The sequence below is a fragment of the Aulonocara stuartgranti genome (assembly GCF_965226115.1).
Source record: "Aulonocara stuartgranti genome assembly, chromosome: 7".
Lineage (NCBI taxonomy): Eukaryota > Metazoa > Chordata > Actinopteri > Cichliformes > Cichlidae > Aulonocara > Aulonocara stuartgranti.
Window position 1 is genome coordinate 48,688,771 of NC_138945.1, and position 27,775 is coordinate 48,716,545.

Here is a 27,775-nt window from a genome sequence, read left to right on the forward strand (position 1 = left end):
TAATAGTTTTTCTTTCATTATTTTCAGAAACCTGGTATTTATTTTCATTATTCAAGACAAAATATACAAGAATAAACAAAACAAACAAACTAAACTCGAAAATACAAAACTATAATATGCCTGGTAACCCACGACATAAATTGTGCTTGGATGTTGTAATCTTCACTGTATGTAATGCTCCTTCCCTCCTGGAGGGGGCGGCATCGAGCCTGTTCCGCCTCTTCCAAACAATATAAAGGAGCTGATGAAAAAAAAAGGCGAAGTTGCCTTCAATTGTCTGACCGCACGTCATGGAAAGAGTTACTTTGTTGCCGCTCGCAAAGGAATAAACTCCAAGAAATAGCAGCGGCTCGTGGCGTGTGCTGATACTTAGTGGGCGCGGATTGTTTTTGGCCGTTTTCTGCTTTTGCTGAAAAAGGATCGACTGAAGATGCGCAGGAACCTGTTTACAAAGGAACACGCAGCAAGTTTCAGTGTGAGGGAATGCGGCGTTTAAAAATGCACAGGGATACCATTACTCATCCATCTGTTTTTCCTTCACACCGGGCCACTTTATCCTGGAAGTAGTCCCATCACGGATGGTTTTAAAGCTCGGTAATGAGACACAATTGTACAATAAGTTAACAGCGAGGCTGAAGCCCACTTTGAGAGGATTTTAAAACGACCGTCGGCGCTTTTGGAGGAGCTCTTCGGTGAAAACACTTTTGGTTTTGAACCTGTTGTGTTTGTGATGAGAAAGGAGACACGGGGTCCTTCTGTATTGAGAGGCCTATTGTGTTACAGATCTTTTGTAGGTTAAAGTTCTTGTTAGACCTGCTAGTATAATGCAATAATAGATCAACAGCCTCAATGGGCTGAGTATACTAATTGTTACCCTAGGCCTGTTTCAGACTTTTTATTTTTGGCAGATAGAAGTAATAGTTTTATGCAACTTTTGACAAGCTCTGTGTTTATCTAGTGTCAGATCATTAAATTTACATAGGTCATATTGTGCTGTGGCACACACGATCGAACAGCTGCGATGCCATTTGATATGAGTTTAAATATTACAGTGAGCTAGTGTCAAATGTTTCCAATGTGGCATGCACCGAGACAGCAGCATCGATATAATCTAAGCACTATGTGCATGTAGAATTCTCTGGTTTCGCAGCCACGGGAGTAATCAAAGATGTCAGTGAAAGCCAAAGCCCTCTATACTTTTTTAAGCGAAAACAATGGGGAGATTAGCATCCAGGAGAATGAGGAACTGATTATCTTTGACGAGAACTCAGTGGACGGCTGGTTTCAGGGGGAGAACAGCCGAGGAGAGAGGGGTATCTTCCCTGCATCTTATGTGGAAATTATACGCAGTCGCTCCAACTCTAATGTTACCGACTGCTCCATAAGCCCAGCGGGCTCTTTAGGAAAGGACTTCTCCACTCCAAACACCTCGCTCCATTATCCACAGAATGATTATGATGATGACGATTATGACGACTGGGATGACTGGGATGACAGGTCCACTGTTGTGGATGATGCTGATCACACCAGGAATCCTGGAGCCAATGGACATGCCCCTGAGAACCCGATGACCAACAATCCCAATGTGCACTATCGACCCAAGCCGGCATCCAGACAAGATAGCATCACCAGTTCTAGGAAGGGCAGTATGGTGGGCAGGAACTTGAACAGATTTTCCAGCTTTGTCCGCTCAGGGGTAGAGGCATTTGTGTTGGGTGATGTCCCAATGATGGCAAAGATAGCTGAGACTTACTCCATTGACATGGGTCCCCTAGGGCCCCGGTGGAAGGAGAATCCAAAGCCTTTCTCCTGCTCCATTGAGGATCCCACCAAACAGACAAAGTTCAAGGGCATCAAGACCTACATTTCGTACCGGGTGACACCAAGTCATACAGGGCGTCCCGTCTACAGACGTTACAAACACTTTGACTGGCTGTACAACCGCCTGCTTCACAAGTTCACTGTGATCTCTGTGCCTCACCTGCCCGAGAAGCAGGCCACGGGGCGATTCGAGGAAGACTTCATTGAGAAGCGCAAGAGGCGACTGATACTGTGGATGAACCACATGACCAGTCACCCAGTCCTTTCCCAATATGAAGGCTTTGAGCACTTTCTCATGTGTGCTGATGACAAGCAGTGGAAATTGGGCAAGAGAAGGGCGGAGAAGGACGAGATGGTGGGCGCGCATTTCATGCTAACCCTTCAAATCCCCAAAGAGCACCAGGACCTTCAGGACGTCGAGGAACGAGTCGACAACTTCAAGGCCTTTGCCAGGAAGATGGACGACAGCGTTATGCAGCTGACACACGTCGCCTCGGAGCTGGTGCGCAAACACCTGGGTGGATTCAGGAAAGAGTTCCAGCGTCTTGGAAATGCCTTCCAGTCTATCAGCCACGCATTCACGTTGGACCCTCCCTATAGGTCAGATGGACTCAACAATGCCATCTCCCATACTGGCCGCACCTATGAGAACATTGGAGAGTTGTTTGCAGAGCAACCTAAGTATGACCTCTTCCACATGCTGGATAAGTTGTCGCTCTATCAAGGCCTGCTCGCCAACTTCCCCGACATCATTCATCTACAGAAAGGTGAGCCTGAGAAATTTAAACGTGTCAGAGAATTTTCTGATGAATCTGTGCACGAAAAAAAAGCAAAACAAATGCCACAGGAGTCAGAAATCGTAACGATAATTGCATCCATATGCTGGATGCAATTATTAATACGGTTGTTCAAACAAACAAAGCCACACACTGGGCCACATAATCAGCTTTTCTGACATGTCATTTACAATTTGAATTCATCAGAAAGCTGTGCTGAAGGGTAAAGGATTAATTGGTTCAAGATGTCATTTTGTTAACCTAAATTTTGTGACTTATCCATCAGTAATCAGAGAGCCTGCATCAGCTGCAACAAGAAAGCGTTTCATTTTGCTAACTGTTAGGAATAATAAACAAAGTGTCTGCTAATAGGAACATGGTGAGCTGATAGCTCACAATCATGTTTTGTTGCTCAAGCCGTGCAGTTTATTTTGTTATGGATGGCAGACGAGGGCAGGCCTTCCATAGCTCCCCTCCCCTCATGACAGACACAGACACATAGATACACAATACCTGAGCCCAAGATTAAATCATAGTGTTAGCCTGTTATATTTTTCACTTTTTTGACGGATGCAGTAATAAGAATCATTTTAGTAATTTTATGTGGAAAAATGCCAGATATTCTTCAGTTTGTTTCTTAATTGAGATGATTTACTGCTTTTTTTTCATCAGTGAAAAAATAAAAACAGATTCGTGTAATACTTTAATGGTACAACAGTCAGCCATGTTTACTTGGTTGTCATTGACAAGAAGTGGTCTTTGTAGTCAGTGTAGTCACTATAAGAGGCATGTTTATGGTAGGTTGTCAAGCTAGTATTACAGTATTTTGGTTCGTTCTCCAGGTTTTAACTAACAAATTAGTGCTGACACACACACACTTTTTTTTAATCTCTTAGTTAAGACATTGAATTGATATAACGCTTTCCCTAGCCTACCCTAACCATCAAAAATGAACGCCTAACCCTCAACCGTCGTTGTAATTTACCAGTCTTCAGGAATAGTTCTCCAGACTTCTTGAAGCATATTCAAAACAGTTCTTTGCATGTTGCCTACCTTTTGCTCTCAAACTACTTCAGTATAGCTGAGGTGTGTTTAGTGTGTTTGGGATTGTTGACATGCTGAAAAATGAATTAATTGCTAATTAGATGCTTTTAAATGGCGACTCAAACTCTAATGGTCCTTTGGTGTGTTTGCATTTCCTTTGGTTTTGACAAGATACCTAACACCACTGGCTAAAACACGGCTACAAACCATTACAGAGCCTCTGCCGTGTTTTACAGATGGCTCTCTATTATGTCTCTCTCTTTAATCAGAGATTTCAAATCTGGTTTCATCCCTCCATAAAACCTGTTCCCACGGACTTTCAGTTCAGTTCTAATTTGGCATACCTTTGCTTTTTCTCAATGTGTTCCTTCCTTAAAAATGGTTGGTGCACATACTATTTTTTCACAGTACTGTATGCACTAGTATATAGTTTTTAGTATATTATTGCTTCTGTTTGAAAATGTGAAATACACATTACCCTTTGCACAAGTTTTCAAAAACGATGCAGTTGGATATTAGCATAGAAATGTGCAACGAGTACATTTATTGACCTGAAATCATGAAACGCACCATTGTTTTGTAACTGTGCTGCTCCTTATTTGCATATGCAATTTTCTGTTTGAGATGCCCAATTTTTTTAATCCTACATGGAGTTCTGGTAAACTTGGAGCTTGTAAAGTTTTACGCTCGAGCAGAGCACAGATAAATCAGCATTCTGTGTCAGCTCTCAAATAAACAACACATCAACCGATTGGAGTTTGTTCAGGAGGAAGGAAGGGGCTGCTGCCAGTGAGGAAGGAGGAACGCTGTTGGTAAATGTTATTATCTCCCTTCAAACAGCTGGTGCGTATTATCGCAGAGGTCATTCGTGTTACAATACAGCTAGTTACACGAAAGCACTCCACCCAGGAACAAAAGAGAAAATGTGAGCCATCTGAATGAAATTAAAGGGCCAGTCCACCAAGACCCCCCCCCCCCCCAAAAACAAACAAACAAACAAACAAACAAACAAACAAACCACGGGGAATCTTTCAACCTCAGAGTATCAGGTCATGCAGATGGTTTCAGTGTTATGTATCGAGATTGGTCGGACTGATATTGAAATGTATAATCCATTCACCTCCACTATATGACATTATAGTAAACAGAATAAATAGTGTTTACCCCAAAGAATCAAAGTTGTTAGGCCTGGCGTTCATTTGCTCTTTTGATTCTATAAGTTCATGTGTAATACCTGAATGGGGGTGATTGACCATTTCAGGTAAGATGTTTTTGTTTAGCACTCAACATTAAGCCTGGATTATTTAAACCACACTGTTTCCAACAGATTCAGATTTTATTTGTGTTTGTGGCATCCGTGCATACCCATGTGTGTTCATCTACGTATGTACAGCTCCTGCAGGGTGAAGGCTTGCCTAAGTTTTTAAATAATACCTTTTGAAAAGGCAAATAATATCACTAAATGCTACATGACAATAATGAAACAATATAATGCTGCTTCTTTAGTGAGACTCTTGCGGAACAAATGCCAGTGTTACCATCCTGTTCTACAGCTGTAGATGCAGTAGTAAGTAGTACAGTAGTTCCTCTACTCTTTTGCAGGATCATTGAGCTCGTGTAGCAGCACATGTGCCAGTTCCCTAATGGGTAAAGTTCCTCTCCAGCTTTCAGCAGACCTTCGACTACCAGACATCTGAGTATGCACACTCAGGGGATAGGATCCTCTCTGTAGAAGAAGCTAATTTATAACATGACCACTACAACAGAAACCTGGCAACCAGCTTGCCTGTAGGCCGGGGCTAGCTGGTCAGCAGCGACTAACCTTTCAAAATAAAAGCGAGGAGCCTGTCAACTCGCAAATGGATTGTGGGTAGGTGTCGCTGACAAACAAAATTATGTTAAAATTATTTGCCTTGTATCCTTGGGCTGCTGCTGCTGATATAACTGGGCTGCCCACCCCAGTAAAGTCTGCGTGTGAGGAAACACTGATGTAATAAAAGCATGATGTTGGAATCTACATAAAAAATTTGATTTGGCAGCAGTGTCTACAAATAGTTCTCACCCCAACCAGGAGGTGATAAATACTGTAGGAAACTGTATTTTGTTCAGGCAGAGACCCTTTCCCCCCCTCTGCTGAGTCTTCCCTGTCGGTCCACATAACTCCCCTTGATAGGACTTGTGTTCTGCTGAACCAGATACAGCTGTGGCAACAGTCGGAACACAGAGATCTGAGGTCGACCTTTTCCGGTACACTCCTCCTTCATCCCTTATGGCTTTTTCTTTATTCCCTGCCTGCCTTCGCTGAGGTCTACAGGAGCTGATTTTTAACTGTGATCCATGTCAGGATGTGAACTCCAGGAATTTTAACTGGTGGTGGGCAAGCGAGCCACGCAGGTTGTGTGAGGTTTTGGGCAGTGTCAGGAAAATCTGAGGGTGTGCTCCATTTGTGTTTTCATCCAAATTGAACAGACATTCACTTTTGGTTTCTGCCTTGAAATCAGTCTGCAGCCAAAGCTGCCGCACATGCTTCAACTATGTTTCGCTATTCTCTTTACATCTTTTTCTCCTTGTCCCACATCTGCCCATATCAGAACTCTTTGACTGGGAAGTTTCCTTGGCTTAGATACAAGAGAAGGTAAATCTATCCTGGTTTCAAATGCTTGATCTCCTAACGGTGCATACGCTGTGCTTTGAACATCTGCCAAAACAAATCCCTTAGTTAGACCTTGATCTCATTTGAATACAATTGAAAGTCTTGATGTGAAGAGTAAATAACATTGCATTGTTGGACAATAAAGACCTTCTGAGGGTTTTGTGTGAGGCGGATCTAAGCACTCCCAGCTACAGTTGGGATGCCTTTTACAATCACTTGTTTGTTAGTCATCCTGGCCTCTGAAATTCACTTCGCTCCTTCACTTTGAATGATTGGAGTCATTGCGCTCCCTCAGCGTTCATCAGGTCTTAAATATTACATGTGTGATTTATTTATTTATTTTTTTGTCCAGTGTCTGTGAGAATTTGGGTAGAGATCATGTTCTGTAGATTCTGTACCTGGCGACAATCACTGCACTGATCTTACACAAAAGCCAGCTCTTCAGGGGTTGAATACGTATAAAAAGAAAACACAATAGAGTGAAACCAACGCGCTCCACAGCGAGGGTATCGGACCAGATGATCTGGTCACATGTTGTGTAAGATGAGATCAGGGGTGTTGGCTCTGCATGAAATCGGGATCTGCATCATCCGAGAATGACATGTAGAGCAAAGTAAGGCCACGATCACCGTTTAGTTGTAAAACTAAGCTGTTCAGTTTGTATTTTTATTTATTTTTTAAAGGAGTGGACTTTTTGTCTTTTTGCTACTTTAGCAGCTGCTTGTAGTTGGATAAAACCTGTGATCCACACCACATCATTATGCAGTTTGAGAATGAACTAGCTACCCTGGGACACCTTTAGCAGGCCAGACTTTTAATATGGACAAAAGGTTAGTTGTCCTCCATATGGCAACGCATAACAAAACCACATGCAGGCTCTTGCATGTGCATTTTTGAATAAAAAGATATTTTGCTTTCCAGCTCCGGGGAAATGTGTGTGCCAAATGCCCTGTTGATTTGAGCAGATAACACACAGCCATCTAACTTTTAGTTCTAGTACTTATAAGACAACCACACAGCTCTTTGGTTAATTTCCAAAGACTTGACCAGGAGCGCGTATGGCGTTAATATGATCTGACAAATCTGTCGAGGATTAACGTTCCATATGTTGGTGAAAGTCCAAAGCCAAAGGCAGCGTTTTCTGCAGGTGCACAAACAGCAGTCTGTGCAATTATCCTTGCATTTCGTTAGCATAGAGTGGACAAGTTATGGCAGTTGTAATTTGGCCGATTATAGTTCCCTTTTCTGACTGTAGTGACTCTGGAGAGCAAAGGTGTTTTGCTGCTGTTGGCTCACTCATAAATCTTGACAAAGGCTAGCGCCTTGGCTTCACACACAGCTTATCCACATGCTTCTGCATTCCTGTCTGTGCTGGCCCAGTGCAATGTTGTTTCACACTAAAGGAGATCACAGATGTCTCAGAGTCCTCAGTTTTTACCAGTGCCGCCTCCTTTCTTCTCTCAGAGAAGCACAAATTCTGTAGCCTTAGTCTAAAAAAAAAAGAAGGCACGAGTTACAAGTAAAATGAGCTTATATGGAAAAAATTGGCACAGTGTTTAACAGTACACAGCGTGACCGCTAACCGTGAGCGTAATGGCAATAAAGTTTGAGACCTCTCTGTCAAAAAGTGATAATTATGCTTTAAAGATATTCCATAATTCAGAATACCAAAGAGGGTGTGCTAGCGAGGCTGGCTTCTCAAGTTTAAACTTGGCGTGTTAGTGTGTAGCTACAAAGGCTGAGTCTTCTGCTTCGGCACATTGATCAGCATAAGTTTACTGCAAATGTGCCATAATCAAGTTTCAACTTGGCAGGCAGACACTAGTGTTAGAGTTATAAATTTAGAGTAAATGTTAATTACGACTGATCTAGAAATTGCACCAGTCGAATATCCCAGTAAGACTGGCCAGTGTCCCAGCGTGCACTCTACCAAGACACTGAAAAGCTCACCTAGATGCAACCATTTTATTGGCATCTGTACTTTTCCTGCTGTGGCACATGGAAAACGACACAACTGGTCACACTGTGAAGCATGGGTAAGAGCCGATTGAATTGTAGAGCTATAACATATGTGCAGTGTTTTCTGTTTTAATTTATTTATTTATTTTAAAGTCTGGTAAACTGTTGATGGTGCTGGGCAAGTTGCACAGGAACTGTAACAATACTTCCCCCCCCTCCTTAGTCGTAAGTTTTAATATTTGCTTATTGCTCTTTTTATGACCAGTTCCACTTCACTGGAGTAATAATTTACCCCACAAGCGGAGTCAACTTTTAGTCAAACTTCCACCCTTTAGACCTGACAGGCAGAAAAACTTCCTCATGTCTACTTCACTTAATTTTAGTTAAGTGAATTTAGTTCCCGTTGCTTAGCCAGAGTGTGCACATTGGTGGTAGCCTCACTATTAGCCTGTGTTGTTTATAACTTACTGCTGCTCTGCCATATCAGAGAGAGATAAATAAATGTTTTATTATTGCAACAGCTTAAACTTGAAAATAGGATGACAGTGTTCTTTATAGGGTTTCAAACTGGAAACAACCCATATGGAAAAGAAATAGTAAAAACTTATATGATTTACTCATGAAAGTGGCCACTTTCTCATTACTTTCATATATTGTTTTAGTAAGTATCCAAAGTTTCATTATATAATTTTTCAAGGGATCTTATATGTGTTTTCACTCTTGTATGCTTTTCATTCAAGTTTCACACAAGACAGATACAAACTTTATAAGATTTATATATATCTTTTCCATATGGGAAGGGGTGGCCCACTGTTATGTTGGCTAGTGTGAAATTGGCTTACTGTTCCCATTTACTATTTTTAATAAACTAAGAACAAGACAAAGGTTTTTATTTAATACTGGGGCTTTTCCATAGCATATTGTCAAGGATAACTGGTATACATTTTACTGTGATGTCACTGTATAGCTTTTTTTTTTTTAATTAAAAAAATACAAAAAATTATGCAAGCCCAGAAATGTTTGACATTGAGAGCTGTGTGTCATCCTCCAATAATGATTTAGTAAAACTGGAACTACTTCAACAATCTCCAGCACATCGCAATGCTTTCCAAAATATGCAAGAAAACTGTCCCCGCTAAAGGTGGAAATTCCAAACATGTTTAACCGCTTGAGTCATAAACATATTGTAAAGTACAATGAGGCTTTGATGGAAGAGTTGCTAGCAGTTAAGATGTATGACCCAAAAGCACACAAGTAACTCAACCGACATTGGCTGAAAGACTAGCTAGTACTCTAGCTAGTACTGTTGCTAGCAGCTAATGATATATGACCCAAAAGCACACAACCAAGCTTGGCTGAAAGACTAGCTAGAGCACTAGCTAGTTGCTCTCCAAATAGAAGAGCAAATAGAGTATTGTGTGTAATATTGTTTAATATTTAATGTGTAATATTGGGTGTCAGAAATATCATTATCACACATTTCTGTGATATTTTTTTTAGGCTTCTACCCGGTGCTGTTTTTACCTGTTCATCTGATATCACCTATGTCCATAAATCTAGTTAGGCTGAGTCATTGTTTGCACTGCTGTATCTGAAGCAGGCTAAACATGATTCGGTGCTCCCACTGGCAAATATAACCAATACTTTCTCTTCATGCTGGAAGTGCCCAATGACTCTCTGTGTCTCCTTCCTCTCCCTTTCTTTTTGCAGAGTTACCCATTTATGAATTTATCAAGCACTGCTATTCTGTTTGTACCACTGCCTAACCAGTGGTTACATTACAGAGGAGAGAGCACGCTACAACTCGAGTGGAACATGCAACTGTACAAAAATCTAAATTATACTGTATCTTTTTCCAAATTGTAACTTTTTTCCAAAAACTCCTGAAAATTAGAGCTACTTGGTAGCAACGATCCTTTAATCAAAGCCTTGAGTGCTCACTACTCTAAACGAGCATTTAAGGCACTTTTTAATAAAAGTCATTCTCCCAGTCACACACACATTCATACGGTGCTTCATTCTTTGACTTTGTGAACTTCCTAACTGTTATGAACACATTCCACTATGATGGATGTCTCAGAGACATTTTAGGGTTCAGTATCTTGCCCAAGGTCACTTTGACATGGAGACCTTAGGAGCTGGGGATTGAAATGCGGATTAGATGGCCAGCTCTGCCTCTGCCTGCCTGTCCTGGCTGCTTGGGTGGCTCACCTTGCCCTCTAAAAGCTCTGGTCTGTCTGTGTCTCTATCTCGGTATGTAAAATTAATCTGAAATAATAAATGTGATGTTTTAGGGTCTCTATGTGTTCGCAACAAACTCTTACTCAGTGTAGGTTGCATTCTGCTTTCTTGCCTTTATTTTGCTTGCATTGTCATGAATAAATGGAAACTAAAAGCCATTGCCATCTGTATTTGTTCATAGTTTGGCTGTTCTTGGAATAAGATACATCAGTTAGCTTGGAGAATGGTGTTTTTGCCCCGTCTATAAAGCTGCATTACAATATCTACATCCAATCCAGCTAAAGTACAGCTGACGTGCCACTAACTAACATGTAATCCTCTTTTTCTTCTTTATCTTTCTGTCTTTTATACAAGTTTTTAGTTCAAAGGTGTCATTCTTCATATAAGTCTCTTAATTTTCTGCTCCACTAATAGAGATCGGAAATTCCGTCAGCCCAAGTTAACTCGTCTAGATCTAGGTATTGGTTTGCCAATGTATTTTATTAGCCTACTGTTACTGTTTCAGTATACTCCACTTGGGAGAAAAACGAAAGGAAAAATGATTGACAAATGTTATAGCTTTATACTGTTTTACCTGATATCCTTCTACTTATGTGCACTAATTATGGATGACAGTAGGCTTCATTCTTTGATGATTTGGTCATTCTCTTACAGGCTGTCAAGTGGGAGATAAACTCCCTTTGTCTGTCTATTTCTCTGTTGTGGCTCGTTGTGTTTGCAGAGACACACCTAGGCCAACGCACATCTATGGCGCTAACACGTCTTGAGTGCACAGTCTTGCTGTTCGTTACATTTCACAACAGACACCTGCTTTGACCTCATTCTCCAAATATCAGCCAAAGTTCATGTGTGAAATCTACTACTGCATGTATGACAACAAAAGTATACAATCTGTGGCTTATTATATTGATTTCTTTTTCACATTCTGCAACTGATTACAACTTCGGGTGCTGGGGTGGCTGCAGCTCAGGAGGTAGAGCAGGTTGGTGGTTCAGCCTACGTCCACACTAATGCGTTTTTGTTTGAAAACGCATCGTTTTCTCTCCGTTTTGGCCTCCCGTCCACACTGAGATGGCGTTTTTCCCAAGGGAAAACGCAGTGTTTTGAAAACACTCTCGAAAATGCATACATTTCAAAACGGAGCTTTCCCGTCGCAGTGTGGACACTCGAAAACGCAGACTTTCGAAAACGCATTTTAGTCATGTGATGCAGTCATGTGACCAATTAAAGATAGCTGGGGGCATTATACAGCAGTTGTTTTGTTTGCTCTCAATTTTGACAGCCATATTACAGATTAATATCAGTTTTGTACATGCTCCAGATAGCTTTTCTTCAAATTATTTAATTCTCACTTGCTTTTGCAACTTTGTACTTTTGTGTTACTCGCAGCAACAACTCCACCTCATTGTTAGTCCATTTAAAAAAACTCGGTGCTTTTCTTCGACCTTTTGCCGCCGCGTTTCAATGAGTAAAGTAAATAAAGTAAATTTCGGCCGATTCAATGTGGACGTACAACTCTGTGAAAACGACTGAAAACGCTAGTGTGGTGGACGCAGAGGGTTTTCAGACTAAAATGCCGTTTTCAAATCTATCCAGGCTAGTGTGGATGTAGATACATCTATCAGAGTGTGAACATGCGTGAATGTTTGCCATAAATAGGGCTGCCACGATTAGTCGACTAGTCACGATTACGTCGACTATCAAAATCGTTTGAAGCTTTGTAAGATCCCAAAACACACAGGAATAAGTAGTAGGATTTAAGAGTGTAATAACGGACTGAAACAGAAGATGGCAGCACTGCATGTACAAGGATGCCAGCTGCCGTTAAACCCCGAAGAAGAAGGAACAGTGTCCGGTATCGTAGCTGTGTCCAAATTCAGGAAACGCATCCTCCTGTGTCCGCATTTGTAGACTCCGACAAATGCGTCCTTCATTTCCCCAGATTTGAAGGATGGGTCGGGTGTATACTTCGTGGCCCAACCCATCCCAGAATTCATGGCGCAGCTCTGCTCTGTTTCCAACAATGGCGGCAGCTAGTTAGTTTTAATATTACTCTTATTATTCTTTCTGGGTCACAAAATAAACGTTTAACATATTTTCAGGCGAGAATGTTGCTGTGTAAACTTGCTCAATAGCGAGCCGGGGTTCAAGGCTCACTAGAACCCGTGAGAGCACCGGACTCCCGACAAATCGTTTTCAAACCCACCGCCGTCTTTCGCTACTCAGGTTAAACATACATAAGTCACTTAGATAACTTAAAAATGTTATTGTTTGGCTTTTTTCAGTATTTTATTTGTTCCTGAGTAAATCGGTTTGGCTGAGATTAAAGTTATAGTTTTTACACAACTGAATAAACGTCAAGCAGACAACTGATTATCAGAAGTGTGAGATGCTTGAGAATATACTCCAGTGTCCTGTTATATTTTAGATAGCAAGGAGCAGACGGCTCAGTTTATTAAACTCCACCGAAGCAATCTGCAAATTTCATTAAAATTTAATAAACTATCATCTTGTCTTTATTTTTAGTTAGCACATACCTTAAACACCTTAAAGCTGTAAGCTAATGATAGTTATATAAGAGCAGATGCTGCTGGTGCAATAAGCTGTACGTTTTACGTCCAATGGATGCGTGATCTGATTAGTCGACTAATCGCAAAAATAATCGGTGACTAGTCGACTATCAAGATAATCGTTTGTGGCAGCCCTAGCCGGAAACACAGAAAACTTAAGCATAGAAAAAAGTGCTTGTATGACTGGGTGAATGAGGAATGGTGTAAAGCGCAGACAGCTTGTCAGCATGTTGCCGTCAGTCTGAATGAGTCTGTATCAATGTCGAGCAAAACCTGAGGGGGTTTGACTCAACTTGAACAGTATGCTGGTTATAACTCTATAGAGCTGGGGGGTTGATGAGCAGTAATGTGATAATTAAGTATGAATTTATGTTTAAGAGCAACAGATATGTGATTTTTGACCATTTATCACAGTTAATTGCTCAATTATAAGAAACAGATGGCAGATTGCAGACTGACTCCATCTTATCTCATTTTGCAGGAGAATAAATAACTGAAGTAAGATAACTTTGTCTTATTGGATAAAAGGACTGAACAGCTGTTGACAGCTTTTAACTTTGAGCACATAATTTGCTTTTGAGGTGATAAAATGCAATATATGATTTATATGATATTACAATACTCAACATGTCACAAAATGTAAAATTAACAAAAAGTATTGCAATATCATTGTATCGTGGGCTGTCTGATGATTCTCACCCAATAACTACCATAATCTGCTAGTTGATATTTTACTTAGTGTGACCTAAAACTATCAACTGAGCCCCTGAAGTCATCAAGAAAGTGTTCACTAAGGTCCCAAAGATGCCAAAGTTTGAGGGCCATTTGAAGCCTGAGGAGCTGACCCCTACTATCCTTTAAAAAGAATTTAGTTTTAAGACATTTCCAAAGTTAACAATGGACTGTGGTGGTTTCCAGGTTTTTGTTTTGTTACTATGTCTAAGCTTTAATTGGTGCTGACTAAGGTAGGCAGTCCACAAAGCAGGGATGAATTTATTTTGACCACGGGAACAACCTTAAAGTCATACTGGCCAGACATTCTTTATCAGAACTGCATGTCTTACTTTTTCTTTCTTTCTTGTAAATTTCAGCCATTGCAACACTTCCAATTAGACAAAAGTAAACACTCCATTTATTCCACAGAAGAAGAGCTGACACTATTATATATGAATTTGATGTCACAACCAGAAACACAACAGAATGCCTTAAAACCCAGAGGGATTTCAAGGCAACCCGACTCTTGTCTCACAAATCTTAGTAATAAATAGTTATACAAAGGAGCCGTGATGTCACAGTTAATGCTAAATGCTCATTAGTTTTGCATGATATGCGATGACAGCACTGATGCTGTTGTTGTCTGAACTTTTGTGAGGTAGTTTGAACAGCTAAGTTGTAACAAGGCCAGACATTTTGCTCCAGTTGGCAACTGGAAATGCCAAATATTTTCATCCTCGTCCAGTCCAACTTTTGATTTCATGTCGACATACAGATGTCGGAAACCCGACTTGAAAAGAATTGAAATAAATCCCTTTGAAGGGGAGCGTTGTGACTTAACACCCCACCCCCACCCAGCGAGAAGCATAAGTGTACATATCTTTCTTAATAAATGAGTACATCATGCTAGCATAAATGTTTGGCACGAGGGTAAATTTATAACTCTGTCTGTGTAAATATGAAATATATAGTAGTTTAAGATTAGAGTCTCTCTAAACATTAAAAAGAACAACAGCTGTTGAACACATCAGGGCATGGCTTCAATTAAGAGATTCAGTTTGTGCTTTGGAGCTGTTGGAAGTCTTTTGTTGTAGTTCTGCGAGTGTAAGTGTTGTTGTCATGGTTGAAAACTTATTATCCAGGGTGCAGAGGAATTTTGGACTATTACTCATTCTGTTTTATTTTAAAATTGTTCCTCATCCTCAAAGTACTGAAAAATTCGAGACGTTTGCTTTTTGTGTGTGTGTCCATGCATTGCATTGACTTTAAAGATAACATTTCTGAGATGGATAAAAGTTGGTTGTGAGCGCATTCCAGCTCAGGTCATTAACTCCAGCTCCGTTTTATCTGTGTATCTGATTGGCTGCTGTAAACACTATTACATTTTCTGCTAACTCAGCAGAGGTTTTTTTCTTCATGTTTGTCTATCCTCGAGGCTTTTAAGGCCAACTTTAAACGCTGGCAGATATCGCAGAGTCCTTTTGACCCCGTCATACATTCTTGAAGAAATGTCTCTTCTCTTTTTCTTCTCTATTTTCAGCTTTTCTGCACATGATGTTCCCTTCCTTTCCTGTTTTTTTCCCCCTCCCCCTCTGTTCCTGTACTCTCCTCCATTAAGATTAAATGTCAGTGTTTATCTTTGTCTTCAGATTTCTGTGCTTTATTACCTTGTTTGAATAAAAATCATAAGTGCTTCTACAGGCATGTTCTGGACTGAATCAGCTTAAAGGCTTTTAATAGCAACAGACTTGGAGCTGAATAGATAATAGTTGTTTTTTGTGATGTCATTGAAATATAGAGTTATGGTAAAACACATGAGCATAAGTATTCGTAGTAATTTGAGTCTGTATCCAGTTTTCTGTAATGCATCCATGATGAAACAAAATACAGCCCTGATAACAAAGTATTAGGGGTAGGGGGGGAAAAGAAAATGGCACAGTATACAGGAAGTGGCCCTAGCATATTGAAGACTTGCTAGCGCGCTAGGTTTTAGGCTGCTGAGCAGTTAACCAACTAGACACTTTCAGGTGTAACTATAGATGGTATAAAACATGGACGTAGATTCCTGGTTAGAAAGAAAAGCTAATGTGAAAGTGCCTTTTGACCTCCAGATGGCGATAGCTATGGTGACAAAAAGGCTTCCACATATATAGAAGTCTATGGGGAAATAGCTTTCTGTTTTGAACTTTGTAAACACTTAATGGGTTCAGTTTTATTTTATAAACTTTGGTCATATATTTCAAAATGGAGGATTACCTGTGGTATGCTGATTGGTGAAGGCATTTGTTAGCCAATGAATATGTGATTTCACAGTACAGCATTATATTGCGTTTTTGTTGTTGTTGTTGTTTTTTAAAACAAGATGGCGATGGTAAAAATGCTAATCTCTCAAGGCTAACGACTAACTAACAAACAAAGCTAACAAAGAGCAACTGTATTGATAGAGATGGTGGAGGCTAGCATAGCTCGCAGCAACTAGTAGAACACATAAACATTAAAGAAACTAAAACATAGTACACAGTACTACTGGTATATTTTCTTTTTTTCCAGGCAGTATGAAGACGGACATGTGTAGCTTCCAGTTCTGAAAAGTGAGATCAGTGAGGGAACGTCTTAACATCTGCATTCTAGTTAATGGCCACCAGAGGGCTGATCTTTGCGCTTGTAAAGAGACTTCTGGTGTCCTTGGCTCCTGATGACTTTATTGATTTATTGAGTATATTTTTTAAAAAAGGCCAAGAGTCACTTGTCACATGTGGTTTCAAAACCCATGGGTGGCAACCACAACGCAACTTTACAAATGAAAGGTGGCATGATTATATAAAAGAAAGGCCCCATCCTTCTATTCTAACATCTGTGGCCGTTCCTCGTCACAAGCATGTGATGACACTGTTTGTGTAATTACACAAGTTCCACAGTGCACTTTGTTTTTTCTTTTTTTGCCGTTTACATTCTCAAAGCTGAGAGGCCAACAAAGAACAAATATGTCATGAGTTCACTGCGGTGCTTGACACAGACGTCAGCCCTTTTACACACACACACACACACACACACACACACACACACACACACACACACACACACACACACACACACACAGAGCCCATTATTAATGGTCAGTGTTTTGTGGCGACAAGCCTCACTTGTCCTCAGTTTAGAAATATTTCTGTTTACCTCTGTCCAGTATGAATAACACAGACTAATCTTATTCAGGCACGTTAGTCCTTCCGGTGTTTGAAATCTTTGAAACAGTATTTCCAGATTTGTTTGTTTTACTGTTCGCCGAAGATTCATTTTGATTACGCAGACTCAGAATGGCTTTCTTGTTGGTATTTAAACTTTTAAGGCTTATAGACGACTACGCTAGTATCACATACAGTATTATACAAGTCCGTCAGTTCAGCGACTGCAGCACATTTTTATGGATTTTAAAATGTCATGTCGTCACCTGCAAGATATTTTTCCTTTTGCTTTTCAGAGAGAGAGAGTAATTTGCCAATTCTGAGTCCTAAAGGGAAAGTGGGGGTATGTGTTTTGTGGTTTTCATTGCAGTAGTGATGTCATTACATACTGGAGACTGCACATTTCACATATTAGCCCAGTACAGTTTAACTAACACACACGCACACATGCACACAGCTCTAGAGAACTGCAAAGAATTTCTTTAAAAAGGCGAGGTCAAATTAAACCTTACTTTTAATAGTTCTTGAGGAAGTGTTGATTTTGTAATAACAGGGTCATTTTTGTTCAGCTCACTGCCGCTCAACTTAGTGCTGGTAGGGTGGGGGGAAAAAAGCTAATTATTGTTTTAGAAAAGTGTTCACAACTCCATCAATTAGCTGCAAAAGCTGGCTATTCCACTGGTTTTCACACCCCACCTCTTATTCCTCTCCAGTGACTGCATAGTTGTGGTACATCTGTGACTGACAGTTTGTTACTTGGTGACTATTCAAGTGTTTGAAAATCATGGTCATCCAACATATATTCGATATAATGATATATATATCGGATGACGATATAAAAACGTCTATCGGTTCAGTTTACGCTATCGCTTGTTTCGTGGTGTCGCAAAATAAACTGTTTACGACAATATTTTTTCATCGTTTTGATGGTCACTGTAGTGGTTATATTAATTTCTTAAAAGTTCTCTCTTTCTCTTATATTTTATATAACCACACTACGGACGGACAAGCGCCTGTTTTTATGCGTTGTGGTTAGCAACAACGACGGTAAAACCCTTGCGTGACCGCTTGTTTATGTTCCAAATAAACCTTTCACAATAAAGCTCAAGATCCTGTTGAGACTTTTCAAAATAAACTGAATCACGTGAAAGAGCAGATTATTTACGGATGAGAAGTGCAAAAGAGCCGCCAGGTGCTAATAAATAAACCTTAGACTCAAACGTTAGAACAGGCTTTCCCCCGCAGCACGCCGTGTAATAAATACTCACAAAGAAAACGGCAGCCGTTACATTTTTAGACATACAGTAAGTTGTATCGTTTCATACATCGGTTAAAACACTCGACTCCAGCTATGATGCGCAGCTGAAAACACTTCCTGCAAGTCGAGATTCACAGAATTTACAGAAGATGTTACATTTTTGTGATTTATATCGTTATCGGGACGATAGAATTCTTATATTGGGATGTGAGATTTTGGTCATATCGCACAGCCCTAACATGGGTCACACGTTAGTGCACTGCTTAGTATTGGCGACAGGCCAAGTGTCACCTCTGTGTCACTCTGGATTCCTCTCACAGTCCAAAGACATGCATGTCAGGTTACCCAGCTATAGGTTTGAATATAAATGTGAATGGCTGCTTATCTCTATGTGTTATCCCTGTGATATAGCAACGTGTCCAGGGTGCACCCTGCCTTTTGCTCTGTGACATAGGGATGGGCCCCTTTCATCACTATTGTGCAGTCGAATGTTAATAATATAAAGCTTTCTATACTATTCCAAGAGTCACATACCTTTTATATAAAGCTTTTCTACTCAACTTGAGCACTCAAAGCGCTTTATACAACAAGCCTCATTCACCCATTCATGCACACGTTCACACAAACACTTTTTCCTGGTCAAAGTTCTTTCTGTCTGATATTTACATGCATTGACACTCTGGTGAATGCATCGGGAGCAACTTGGGATTCAGTATGTAGTTCAAGAATAGTTTGGTATGGAGACTGGAGCAGCTAGTGATCAAAACACCAGCCTTTCAATTGCTACATGACCTGAGGTACTGAGCTACACCCTAAAGATAACGAATTCTCAGGTCTAGTGTCGGTCCTGTGATGTGTGTTTGTGGCAGTAGTGAGAATGACTTCATTCCTAACTAGGGATACACCAACTCAGCTATTTCCACTTCCAATCCAACACCATTACCCTGGCTGTGGGTAAGTATCTCCCAGTGCTGAGGTTGTTGCTGTGGTGTGGCTAAGTAAACACGGAGCAGCATAGAACTGAACTGAATGAATCAGCTTATTGTCACCGATTGCATCGCTTATTGTGTCTGATCGACCTTTTTGGGTCAGTATTGGAACGATATCTGATCCATTATCAGACTGATGCAGCCCTACTTGTATTTTATCCCAAACCAAAATCTCTTCCCAAATCAAAACAAGTTGTTTTGATGCGTAAACCGAACCCTAACCAAAGAGGGTGTAAGTCGCTGGTTTCTCATGCTTTCTTTAAAATGTGTTTAATGCATCTGTTAGAATTTTATAAAAGCCATTCACATAGTATTTAGAGATCACAGTTACGATTCATGTGCAACAATTTACATAGTATAGTTCTACATTTCTCGCTACCCAGACAAGCTGATTCATTCTATATATGACAACACGTAGTGCAGCTGTGCAGCAAACCAATAAACTTTGTCTTTAGATTTATACACACTATCCATATCTGAAGAGGCTCCACTTCAGTTTAAAGATGACTACACTTCAGGATTTAACAGTAGGGCTGATTTAAATCTAATGTGATCGGAATCCAGATGACACAGAGTTAAAATTAGACACACTTGCCTAAAAAGTGCTGCGTTATAATGTCTGGATCATAAAGAAATCTGCAGTCTCTGGAGAAAAATACCAATGACAGTGCTTAATAAGGACACAGTAATAGTGAAGTATACAATCAAAACATGCTGTAAACACGGACTTTCCGCTCTCAGTGAAGACGTGCGTTTCCCGAATTTGCCCTGCAGTGACCCCAGGCTAAGTGAGAGGCTGTGGGAATGAGGAATGTAGCAATGTCTATTATCTCAACTGTCTTCACTCATTTCCTCTTCATTTTAAACCTCAAATGTATAATTGCATTTATCAAAAACTGTGCGACCTGACCGCACAGGCATTCACGCTATAAAATATTTTCCAAGACAATAGAAGTAGCGTGATGGCAGCAGCAGTGGATCACAGGAGGTTGCATAATCCTTTTTACTTGTGGCGATTCAGTCAAAGCTGTTGGAAGTGCTGCTACAATATGGACTACAAGCATTTAATCGCTTACATGAACGCAAACAAACCAACCATCTTCAGCTAGTTATTCTATTCACCCAAGTCCTTTTGCTAAGGAAGAATGATTTTTATGCTGCTGAATTTAAGTTTTCTTGTTGTCCGCTGCCTCTCGTTTTTGTTTCCTCCTCCTTTCTTTCACTCACTCTGTGTCCAAAGCCTTCTCCAACCTCTTGTAGAGCTCTAATATCTCTCCAACACACGCCCATTAATCTGTCACATGTGAAACACTGTGGTAGCTGGTCTGGTTAGGCAAGATAAACAAATCTAGCAACTTTCCAGACCACTGATTGTGTATCAGTGAGCATATGTAAAACAGGGAAACGGTACGACACTTGGAAACTAATTCAGTTTTACTTCTAGCCTGATGCACTTCTTCTTCATTTTGTTCGTGGATTTCGTGGCTTTAAATATTCTTGTGTTTAGCTGTAAGCAAGATTCTCTTTGTGGCGAGATTGTGCATCAGCTGTGCCAAGAATTTCAAGAGAGGAATTGTTTTTTGTTGCTTTGGAAAGCTAAGCAGCAGCATTTTACTATATAGTTTTGCATGAAGTCAGAGAGGACGTTTAGCTGCATGGAAGAGCACGTCAAGCTGTTGTGGGATTCTTTATGATTTCAGTCTCACTCACACACACAGAGCTATGAGTGCCTTTCCTTTATGTCCCGCAGACATGCTTTCTTGTGCTGCACATTTTCCTCTCATGTGGAAAACAGAATACATAAATGTAGGTCAGAGCTACAGACTGCAGTCCACATGCCTCTTCTGCTGGAACCGGCTCCAGCTGCTATTCATGCTTTCCCACACTTCTGCCAGGAGTTTCGAATGAAATGCCGTGTAGCATGACCTCAGATTTACAGTTAATGGATGAGTGTCAGGCAAGTACTTACAAAGCAGAACACCTAGCTTGTCCAGACTAGTCCTGCTTCCTGATTTTGAGCTCAGGCTTTTTGAGGCTGACGGTCTGATGGGAAATGCAGCAATGGCGACGTGCCATCCGACTGCCATGTTCGGCAATTGGAAAGTTACTTCATAGCAGTCTGGGTGAATGTGGTCCCGACTAGCAGTAGGCACACTGAAAGTAGACGTTTGGTATGCAGTGAAACAAGAAGTGATTGTGTGGTTTCCTCGGTGTGCTACCCTGTAAAGTGTATAGCTTACAGTAGTTAATGTCTGGGGAGAAGGTTCCAATGTTTATCTTGAGATATTAAAATCAGCATAGCGATATAGCATGTTGTACTATAATGGTGAGTAATAAAAGTCTGTGACTGTTTCTGTGCTGTATTTATCTTTTATTACAGCATATGGGGATTTTTTTGGTTTAAAAAAAAAAGACCACAGACAATTTAATTGGGAGGTGAAAGGGGTTGGCATTTAAGGATTAGATTTAGCAAATTAGACAAAAACATGGTGTTTAGCATGCAGTAGTGTTCTTTTATTTGCTTGGTTTATCATTTTAGATTTCTGCATCCTCCCAAAAACAATAGAGGTACTGGGAAATATGTTTCTTGTTTTAAATAAGTCACTCTGTATAATTCTGCTAGCACTTTCACATTTCACCCAGAGCAATAAAGTGATTCCTAAGAAACTATTGAGCTGTTTTCTGCAGACTCTCCAGAGCAGAGTTACTATAATGATTTTAGTGTATATGTGTGTATATATGTCTGCATGTTGTGCACCAAAAATGGTAATTCTTCACCCTCAATATACATAAAGCAATCATTTTGAGTAGAACACAACTAAAATAAAAAACAAAACAAAAGCCAAAAGGTTTATTTTATCCAACTCCTCTGCTTATCCAACTCAAGGTAACATTTTACATTGTACTTGTGCAACAAAATTACAAATTTACATGTAACTAATTCAGTTAAAGTCAGTTTTTTTTCTTTTTTTCAGACATCGTCACACATACAGCAATTATTAATATCTGTGTGTGTGTTTGTGTGGTGGTTTTTTTTCCATTTAAAATAAGATTTATTATAAATCCCCATTTTGATTGATCAGTCATATTGATCATCGCTCTAAATTGAATGTCAAGTTCAGCGTAATGAAAGCTTGTTATGTGGCGGTCACCAAAATTTCTCTCTTTAATGGAGTTTTGTTGGAGACGCTATTAAATACAGAGTAAAAGTGTTGCAAGCCTGGCAAAAAAAATGCCCACAGGGCATCATCTTTGAGGTTTTTGTGTCATTCGCTATTACGTCTGAATAAAAAATGCAGTTCTCAGAAGCTCGGAGAGTAAAATCAAAACAAACGTGCATTGCCCCACATGCCACCGAGTTAATGAGAACCTATTGGCATTTTTTTTTTCTTGACACAGGTGCCTTTGCCAAGGTGAAGGAGAGCCAGCGGATGAGTGATGAAGGGAAAATGGACCAGGATGAGGCTGACGGCATTAGGAAACGCTGCCGGACTGTGGGCTTTGCCCTCCAAGCGGAAATGAGCCACTTCCATCAGCGACGAGAGGTGGACTTCAAAGACATGATGCAGGCCTACCTCAGGGAGCAGATAGCCTTTTACCAGCGTGTTGTCCAGCAACTGGAGCGCACCCTGCGCATGTACGACTGTCTGTAAAGACACCGGACTGCTTTCTGGGTCAGGATGTCAAGAGAGAAAAGGGAATGCGCACACACAGAGTGGAAAAAGGAAAGGGAGATTCAAGTCTTGACTCTTTCATCAATGGTTCAGTTAAAAAAAAACAAAACAAAACATTTGCAGATGAATGACGCGTGGGTTTACTGGAAAGACATGCAAAGCCAGTCACTCTTTCACTTTGATAGATTCAAAGTTTATGTTTTATTATTATTTTTTGTGTGTTTTCTTTTTAAGACCTACTGTATCTTTTATTTCTGAAATACACAGCACACAGCATATTGTTTATTTGACATAATTTAAGGTGTTGGTTACATTAAAGTAAGAGTATAGGTTTCATATTCATAGTGGATCTATAGTAGAAACGGGTTCTGTTTTTAAAGTCGTCCCTTTTCTCTTGAGTGTTGTGTAGCGTGGCCTCCACCGGTGATTGATTGAAGTCACATCCAGTGTAAAATGTTTAAACTTTTAGCTGAACTTTCAACAACTTTCATTAAACTATCCAGAATGTCCTCATCAGTACTTCCTGGCCAAAGAAGTGCACTGTACGCTCAAGAGGAATTAGCCCTGTCGATTGCTCGCGTGGCTCAGGCGTTTCATACTTCACGTTAGTTACTTTAACGAAAAAGACAAATGGCTGTCTAAACTTTGCACCATGTGAAAAATGTACTGATAACGTGTAATTTTGTGAGTCCTTTTTTTGTTTTCTCCGTGACGTTTGTGCCTTTAAGGGGGACCGTTGTCTGTCGTCTGCAGTGTGGCTTGTGTTTTACGGGGCGAATTGTTGGAATGAGCTCAGTTACGAGACGAGTTTGCACATGTTCCTTTTTTTTATTATACTGTTAGGTCATCCTGGGTGTGTATGTGTTGTGTGGGTTAAGGAATGTAACGCTGTGCAGATCAATTCCCTGGTCCTTGATGGACAAAACAATGTTTCTTTATATGTAGCAGCAGGTGTATCTGTAAGTTTCATATGAAAAGTGTTCAGGTAGTTTAAGTGGAGCAACTTGTAATCATATAGTTAAAACGAGACCACATTCCTCCCGTGTATTACCCGAGTTTTGTGTTCATATTAAGCATTTTACAACACTGAATGCTCACAAAATGATACTTAGTCTCTTTCCTAAAGCCATAGCAAAGAAATGCATTAATTCACTTCCTTGGCATTAGTTGGATGAGGAGATTATTAGCACACTGGGCCTTACTGCACTCCCTCAGTTAAGAAATATGCAGTTTTAGCTTCTAAGCAAACTTCCAGCTGATTGGCTGTCCCTAATAAACAAGATTTTACCAGCAAGTGGGCGGGGCTTCTACACTCATAGACGATTAGTAGTGTGATACTTTTTTGGTGTCAATCAAAATACAGGGCCAATATATTTCCGATACCAAATACCTTTAACCCATAAAGGCATGAATTTGCAAATTTTGAATACATTTTAATTACCACTACCACTACTCTGATTACTGTGATTGTAACTACTTTCCACAGTAATTACTTGATACAACAAAACACATCCCTCATCCTTTCATGTATTTTGAAACTTTTTTTTGAGACCTGAAATGTTAATGTTCCTGTCTCTAAAGCGCTTTCGGGTCAACATCTGTTGTTTAAATGTGCTTTAGGCTATAAATAAAATAATCGGGAGCCTGGTAGCCTGGTTCTGTCCCATTGATGATTAAAATGGATGTATACATTCCCATAAATTAAAACTGTTGAAAAACTGATGTGGAAACATTCTAGTTACTGATTTTATTAGTTGTTTTGTTGTTACCTCTTGAACAGGTAGCCCATCAAATTGCCTCCTGTAAAACCAACTTGTCCTTAACCCTTGTTTTTGTACTTATTAAGCAAACCAGATGCAATGTGCTGAATATAGATTATTGCAGTGCTGGCAGATTTTCTTTTCTTTAGTAATAGCTAGGCTAGCTGTTTTCCTTCTTTTCCAGTCTTTGTGCTAAGCTAAACCAGATGCCAGCTAGAGCTTCTCACGTAACTGACTTGACCAGAGAGTGGAACTGATCCTCTCATTCGACCTACAAATCAAATACGTGTTTCTTATTTTCCCAACATAAAACCGTTACTTCAACAGCAAGTGGCTGTGAGGGCTAGAGGTCCACTTACTCATCTGGTTTAACAAGAGAACATTTTCATGGCAACTTGCGGTTTAGACGAGACTATCTTTAGCATTACCTCGAGGGAATGTTTTCTGACTCTGCTTTGGGATTGAACAGGGGTCGATCTAGCGGTGGTGTGTTTGGGTGACAAGTGGAATGAATTCATTTTTCGTGAAAATCTGCTGCAAATTTCAGTCTTTTAGAATCTTATGAGTGTCCTGTAACAAAAACAAAAAAACATGCTGACTCGGCATGCAGGTTTCCCGGCAAACGAATGCTCTGGTGTGTGTGTGTGTGTGTCTGTGTGTGTGTGTGTGACTCAGATACCGGTACTTTTCAGTCCACAACTGCAGCCTTCGACTGCCTGTTGTTGTCTAATTTTGAACAAATTTTTGCGTTTCATACGTAAATTGTATTTTCTTTTCTTTATTATTATTATTTTTTTAATTTCTGTCAGAATCTACACTCATGACAGACCAAAGATGTGTTAGATTTTTCTACTGGGGCACTCGGTTTTGTTGTGAAATGATAAATGCTCTCTGGTTTTCTTATTCAGTCTGTTTCAAATATTTGGAAAGACCAAAAAAAAAAAACAAAAAAAAACAAAGCAAAAGAGAAACATTCCACAAAGAAATGATCGTGGACACCAAAAGGTTGGTGCAGGATTTGGGGGATACAAAGACATGTAAGGCAAAAAAAAAAAGAAGACCTCTTTATGTTCCAAAGCTGCACGATAAGTTAAGTGAAAGACATTTCGCACAGATGACTGTTTCTTAATACGGATGTTTGACTTTGTGAGTTGTAGGAGCTCTGTGCTTTAGCTTCTTCCTCTGAAATACCAGATGGTGATTTTTCAGTAAGGAATGTGTCACTTGATTAAGGGGAAGAGGACGTATAAATCTTAATAAAAAGTCATGATGGTAATTGCTGTCTTGTTTTTGTCGTCCATTCAGAAGTCACGCCCTGCATTAACATTATTCTGCACGTATTTCATCTCCACTATTTAGCTGTTGTGTTTCTATTTATTCACAATGACCTCCTTTTTAAAGAAGCTGATAACTAAAGCCTGCATTGCTTGTCCTGTCTTCCTCCTCTCAGCCCCCAACCGGATGGCCGCCCCTCCCTGAGCCTGGTTCTGCTGGAGGCTTCTTCATGTTAAAAGGGTGTTTTTCTTTCCCACTGTTGCCAAGTGCTTGCTCATAGGGTGTGTTTTGATTGTTGGGATTTTTTCCATATTTTTATAGGCTCTTTTTTTATTGTGTCCACTCTGTGCGTCAGGATATTGGTGATAACAGGATATTATAACACATGCAAACAGTTTTCCCCCCTAAAGTAACCAAAACAAGCACTGCCGGGAGCTGTTATCCCAATTTTCCAGTTTGCGTAAACATACATAGACAGTGAGATGATAACAAAATAAATAAGACTCAAAGAAATGTATGAACATCCTGGCTAACCATGTGAAAAACTGGGGTTGGGGAATCTTTTGATTCAACAGCTGCTGAAGGTCTACTTACGGTGGGGATCCCCTTAACCTTTTGCATTTACACACATTCTGATGAACATTTTATGGAAAGTTTTCTTTAAAGAATGAGGCTGTCCCGTGGAGTTGATTCTCTGAGACATAGTAAATGCCAAACTATCGCCTAAAGAAGTATTACAATATGTTCAAGTGAACCCAGGCTTTTCTCTTTAATGTGTTCCAGATGTTTCGGAAGCGAGCATTTCATTTGGACAGCTCAAATCAACATGTTGGGTTGTTAAAGTGAAGGAGTTGTTGGCATTAATCTTAACAATCGTAAGCGCCCTCTTCTGTTTTAACCCCAACGGCAGGTGTCTTAATAGTGTCTTAATGACACTACTTTGTTAACCTTTAAGTTCCTCCGTGATGACATCCTGCAGAGTGATGCTAACAGATTGCAGATACACCTCTGGCTGTCAAAAGCAGAAAAAAAACATCCAGATGTTAAACCCAGCGCATGGCTTGGAGGCTAGTGTTTCAGGCTTGTGGGATGATGTCACCGTCATGATACGTACCAGGAATAGACATCATCCAGGTTCACTGAGAAACCTAAGACTGACAGAAGGATGAAAACCTAAGCGCGAGGCATTAATCACTGCTCTATAATTCAAGTCGTGAAAGTAAAAGCATCTTCAGAACAGTTGAGTGCATCTTCCACACTCCTGATGGTTACCGCAACGCATTAGCGAAGCAAAAAGGCCTCAATGGCAGTAAAATGACACCGTGGAAAAAGTTCCAAACCCTATTGCCAGAGCAGTGCTAACAGTGCACTTCTCCAACGTGACTCAGTTTATGTGAGTTAGGAAGTGGGGTGAAGGAGAGAGGAGGGGGTGAAAACAAATTCAACTTTGCTCTCTTTGAGGTTTTTTCCGTCAGATGCAGCTGAAGCCTGGATGAAGCCTGGATGAGCTAACCACCTCTTTCCAAGGAGAAGGAAACATTCGAAGTAGATCCAGCTTTTTTTTTTTTATCATAAAAATCTTAAAATGGTTGCAAACATAGCAGTGTTTCATTTTTCACATACCTGTTTCTACAGGTACATGCTTTTGGAATCATCAAGTCACCTTTACATTGCGGCTCATACGTTGTTGTTTTTTTTTCTTCTTTCTCTTAAAAATCCCAAAGCAGCTCGCTTGGCTCATCATTGGGAAAAGATTGGACCTCTTTAAGGTCCAGAGTGGTGCTGCAGGGGCACATGGTAAAAACGTTATGGCTTAAAGTGCCAGCAGATGTCTATTAAAAAAAGGGAAAAAAAAAAAG

At 40.2% G+C, this 27,775-nt stretch overlaps 1 protein-coding gene across 1 annotated transcript; it reads left to right on the forward strand.

The window, feature by feature from the left end:
* The first annotated feature begins 216 nt into the window (after window positions 1–216).
* On the forward strand, window positions 217–25,917 carry snx33 (sorting nexin 33). Its single transcript, XM_082541728.1, has 2 exons — window positions 217–2,588; window positions 22,607–25,917. Exons 1-2 carry the CDS (start codon window positions 1,169–1,171, stop codon window positions 22,858–22,860), a joined length of 1,674 nt encoding a protein of 557 aa, XP_082397854.1. The 5' UTR covers window positions 217–1,168; the 3' UTR covers window positions 22,861–25,917.
* The last annotated feature ends 1,858 nt before the right edge of the window (window positions 25,918–27,775 follow it).